Below are 4,899 nucleotides of genomic sequence, written 5' to 3'. Positions count from 1 at the left end.
ATTCCCAGGATCCCAAACCCCTGCAGGAGCAGGGCTGGCTCACACACAGAGCAGCTTTACAAGCAGCAGGAGCACAGGAGTGTAGATTGACACGCCTCAGGACCACCAAGACGCAGCTGCTTCAGCTTCCAATAAATACCTGCGGCCTCCGAGTGGGGAAAATTTCCCCCGTTCCGAGACAATAAATAAAAAAATATTGCATTTTCTATCGGCCTGTTTGGGAGTCAAGTTTGGAATGTTGCTTTCAGTGCTACGAAGGAGAAGGATGGCCCAGGTCAAGCAGTCAGTGCTTCCAGCTCTTTGGGTTTCAGCAGCTTCTTGGCAGCAATGATGGTGTTTTTCATCAGCATGGCCACGGTCATGGGCCCGACCCCGCCCGGCACTGGGGTGATGTAACTGGCCTTCTTCCTCACCCCTGGGGAGGGAAGGCAGCAAAATCAACAGCAGCAACAATCCCCAGTCTAAAAGAAACCCCCCCAGATTCCTTCAGGATCAGCGTTCAGGAGTTTCCCCACGGGGCCTTTTCCCCCCCCTTATCCAACCCCGCTCCCTCCGTCCCTGCTGCTCTAACCCAGCCCAGCTGCTGGGGAACAGCTCAAAGCAAGGACTAAAGGATCTGAAGTCGGGTCTAAAAGCTGGTTTCTAGCACAGAAATGTCAAATCCAAGTCTAGCTGTGGCCTCGATGTTGGTACTTCATCAGTCTGGGCATTCACCCTCTTTTTTTCTTCCAGGAAGAAATTCCAGGGTCTTCCCCCGGGCTCATCCCAACAGCTCCTGGAGGAGCAAGGCCAGGGAATACAGGGCAGGAGGTAAGTTCTGCGTGGCTTTATTTTAAAAGAAGCTTTGGAATAGAGGCAAAGTGACCCAAAAGGGTGAGTTCTCCTCTGCAGCTTTCCCCTGGCACGTCCTGGGATAACATGGAACAATACTGGATGAGCCAGGCACGTGAACCAGGAGTTTTCCCCCACTTCTCAGCACCCAAAAGCTCCAGAATCCACACCCAGAGCCTTTCCATACCTTCAAAATCCACGTCCCCAACCAGCCTGGACTTGGCAGTGACAGGATCCTGCACTCTGGTGATTCCCACATCAATCACTGCAGCTCCTTCTTTGATCATGTCAGCTGTGATCAGGTTGGGAATGCCTGGAAAAAACACACAACCACCCACTCAAGGGTGTTAAAAAGCCCCCCTGCTCCTCCTCACCCACATTTCCAGCGTGTTCTGACCCACCTGGACCTTCCTGCCCCCCCAGACCAGCTGGACTCAATAATCCTCAGGGTCTTACCCCATGAAATGCTGGAGGAGACTGAGGTCAGACCTCACTGGGGTCTTCAACATCCCCCCGAGGGGCAGCTCCAATCTCTGCTCTCTGTGAGCAGGGAAAGGACCCTGGAACAGCTGGGGCTGTGTCAGGGCAGGCTCAGGTTGGATCTCAGGGAAAGGTTCTTCCCCCAGAGGGTGGTTGGGCACTGAACAGGCTCCCCAGGGTTGGGTCACAGCCCCCCAAACCTGCCAGAGCTCAGGGGTTGTTCAGACAACGCCCTCAGGGACGGGGTGGGGTTGTTGGGGTGTCTGTGCAGGGCCAGGAGCTGCACTTGATGATCCTGATGGGTCCCTTCCAACTCACAATATTCTCTGATTCCAAGTTGCCCTTTAGGGTCTGATCAGGTGCCATGGGCAGGCCAAGCCTCCCCCTGCCAGGTGTCATTTCCCATTTCAAAGGCAAAGGCACAAACAGCTCTGCTGGGAACACCCACCCTGCTGCTCCTGCACAGGATGAACCGGCCCCAGCAGCCCCTGGGAGCACCAGGCTCTCCCACGCTGCCAGAGAGGCTCCAGGACGTTCCATATGCCAAGGATTCCCACCCTCAGTGCCACCAGCCAGGCCCTACCTGCTGCTGCCACCACGATGTCCGCACGGATCGTGTGCTGCTTCAGCTGCTCCTTGGGGGTGTAGCGGTGGGAGATGGTGACTGTGGCATCACCTGGGAGAGTTGATTCCACTGAGATTTAGTTCCCAAACCCAGCCAGTCCTCTGCATCTTCCCCTTCCAAAACCACCCCCTGTGTTTAGCAGGAACATCAGGGTCTGCTGACGAACCCCAGGGGAGTGGAGTCAGAGAGGAGGATTTGGGATGGAAGGGGACAAGGATTTGCTGAAGGAGGCTCCAAAATGTCACAACGAGGCTCAGGGAAAACCTTGTTGGTCTCTACAACTCCCTGATAGGAGGCTGGAGCCAGCTGGAGGTTGGGCTCTTCTCCCAGGGAACAAGGGATGGGATGAGGGGAAACAGGAAGGGGAAGTTTAGGTTGGATATTGGGGAAATTCCTTCAAGGAAAGGGTTGTTAAAAACTGGAACAGGCTGCCCAGAAAAATGGTGGAGTCACCATCCCTAGAAGTGTTCAAAAAACACGTGGATGTGGCACTCGAGGACATGCTTTAGTGGTGAACACGGTGCTGGCTGATGGTTGGACTTGATGACCCTTAAGGTCTTTCCAACCTTAACAATTTTAAGACCATGTGCAGAATTAACTCCCCCAGCCTTGGTCAGATCCCTGAGGAAGCCCTGGGACGGCTCTGGGAGCCTGAGGAGGGCAGTGGGACAGGTCTCCTACCCCCGGGCCGCTCGTGTTTGCCGTCGGTGTGGAGCAGCATCGCGATGGGCATCCCAACGTTCTTCGACCTCCCGGCCACCACCACGTTCTTGCCCAGCGTTGGGATCCCTGCAGAGGGCAAGATCAGAGGATCATGGAGTATCTCGAGTTGGAAGGGACCCAGCAGCACCATGGATGCAACTCCTGGCCTGGCACAGACACCCCAAAATCCCACCCTGTCCCTGAGGGCATCACCAAACCCTCCTGGAGCTCTGGCTGTGACCAAACCCTGGGGAGCCTGTTCAGTGCCCAACCACCCTCTGGGGGAAGGACCTTTCCCTGAGATCCAACCTGAGCCTGCCCTGACACAGCTCCAGCCATTCCAGGGTCCTGCCCTGGCCCAACCCACGAGCCAGTTCCTCTCCACCCCGTAACATTGCCCAGCTGGGAATCCTAAAACAGACACACCAGCTGGAATTCTGCTGGACAGGAACCCCACCCTGCAGGAGCAGCAGCTCTTCCCAGCCCTCTGGATGATCTTACCAGTCCTCTTGATGATCTCCCAGACTCCCCAGGGGGTGGCAGGTAACATGGAGTCCTGGTCCAGGCACATGCGGCCCACGTTGATCACGTGGAAGCCGTCGACGTCCTTGTCGGGGCTGACGGCGTTGCAGACACTGCGCTCGTCGATGTGTCCTGGGGGGACAGACAGGGGGGCTCAGCCTGGAATCTGCTCTGGGCACCCAGGCACAGCCTGGGCTCCAGCTCTGAGCCCCAGCCCCAAGCCAGACTCAGCTCTGAGCCTGACTTAGTTCTGAGCCCCAGCCCTGAGCCCCAACCCTGGGCTCGAGCTGTGACCCCGAAGCACCAACCCCTTCAAAATCTGGAGGCTTTGAGGCTCCTCAGCACCTCCAGCTCAAAGCTCCCAGCAGAGAGGGACTGGCAACACTCTGGAATCACAGCCTGGCTGGTGCTGAGGGTATTTTTAGGCAGCCTCGAGGCCACAGCTGAGTTCAAGTTGATACTGGAAGCTGATACTCCCAGCACAGGAATAGATCCTGTGACCCCACCCCAGAAACCAAACTCCTGCAAGCAGATGGTGCTGAGGGGCTGCAGGGACATCTCTAAACTCCACCAGGGCAGGATCCCACCCCTCATGGCACAGGATTGTCCTTCCAGCACGTGGAAACCCTTAAAAACTTCCTGTAGGACGGAAAAGAGGTGGAAGTTCAGCTCCTCACCAGGCAGGGGGAGCTGCACCAACAGCCCGTCCACGTTGGCATCGTTGTTGAGTTTGCTGATCAAATCCAGCAGCTCCTCCTCAGTGATGGAAGCTGGTCTGAGGATGGTCTCACTGCTGATCCCTGGAAATCATCCCAAACACCCCATTAGTGAGCCCAGGCTGTGCACAAGGCAGCAACATTCCTGATCTTTGTGGATCTAAGCCCCTAAAATTTCACTGCTCTACCAAATCCCAGAAGGGCCCAGAAGGAAGGAGATGTCAGCCTAAACATCTCACTTCCAAAAATCTCCAATCAAAAATAGAATAAAAGAATAATTTAAAAAAAAAATCTCAATAGTGCAGAACCCAAGTTAAAATAAATAACACCATTTCTTGCCCCCAACCCTGAGCAGGACCTTGGATTGCAAGCTGAGTCAGAGCAGCGAGGCTGAACTCAGCGACTCCTGAGTTGAGGAAAGGAGGCCAAAAAAGCCCTTCCTGGGCTTTTTATGGCTCTGGCAAGGCTGAAAATCCCAAGCACAGAGCTTGATGTTGTCCTGAAGGATCCCAATGGCACATGCACAGCGTTTCCCAACCCCCTCCCAGGACAACAAGAACCCAAATTCCAGGTGAAGGTGGAAAGGGGGTGAAATGCATTCATCCCAAAAAGCTTCCCCCGGAGGATTCCAACCCCAAACCTCCCTTTTTTTTTGGGCAGGGAGCCCCCACCATACCCACGTCAGCCGCTGCCTTGGTCTTGTTGAGGACGTAGGAGTGGCTGGCAGGATTCTCCCCGACCAGCACCACGCTCAGGTGGGGCCTCTTGTTCCCCGCCGCCACCCACTGCTCCACCTCGTGCCGGGCTTCCTGCCGGATCTGCCGGGCCAGCTTCCTCCCCGAGATCACCACAGCCTCACCTCTGCAAGGGGGGAAGAGGCCACCACACCATCAGCACCCTCAGCACCAGCAACTCCCAGCTTTGGGGCAGGAAAACCGGGAGCCGACCGCAGGATCCGTTTCCCCTGAGCTCTGTACTTTGGTTTTGGGAGGTTTGTTGCTTTGTTTTTTTTTAATCAGCAGA

The 4,899-nt window shown here is 55.7% G+C and overlaps 1 protein-coding gene across 2 annotated transcripts in view; it reads right to left on the bottom strand.

Moving 5' to 3' along the window:
* Window positions 1–6: 6 nt before the first annotated feature.
* The window catches only part of MTHFD2 (methylenetetrahydrofolate dehydrogenase (NADP+ dependent) 2, methenyltetrahydrofolate cyclohydrolase), a 7,044-nt gene continuing 2,151 nt past the window's right edge, over window positions 7–4,899 (bottom strand). For both annotated transcript variants that reach the window (XM_027909349.1, XM_027909350.1), the window contains exons 2-8: window positions 4,553–4,737; window positions 3,838–3,960; window positions 3,140–3,292; window positions 2,618–2,725; window positions 1,895–1,987; window positions 1,019–1,144; window positions 7–415 (exon numbers count right to left, since the gene is read on the bottom strand). In XM_027909349.1, the coding sequence (XP_027765150.1) occupies window positions 276–415; window positions 1,019–1,144; window positions 1,895–1,987; window positions 2,618–2,725; window positions 3,140–3,292; window positions 3,838–3,960; window positions 4,553–4,737 (928 nt within the window). In that variant the 3' untranslated portion in view covers window positions 7–275. The remainder of the gene's footprint in view (window positions 416–1,018; window positions 1,145–1,894; window positions 1,988–2,617; window positions 2,726–3,139; window positions 3,293–3,837; window positions 3,961–4,552; window positions 4,738–4,899) is intronic.

The sequence above is a fragment of the Empidonax traillii genome, unplaced genomic scaffold (assembly GCF_003031625.1).
Source record: "Empidonax traillii isolate 1590-97213 ecotype Southwest subspecies unplaced genomic scaffold, ASM303162v1 scaffold2073:size91028, whole genome shotgun sequence".
Classification (NCBI taxonomy): domain Eukaryota; kingdom Metazoa; phylum Chordata; class Aves; order Passeriformes; family Tyrannidae; genus Empidonax; species Empidonax traillii.
The sequence above is the reverse complement of the archived record's forward strand: the minus strand, read 5'-3'. Positions and strand labels throughout refer to the sequence as shown.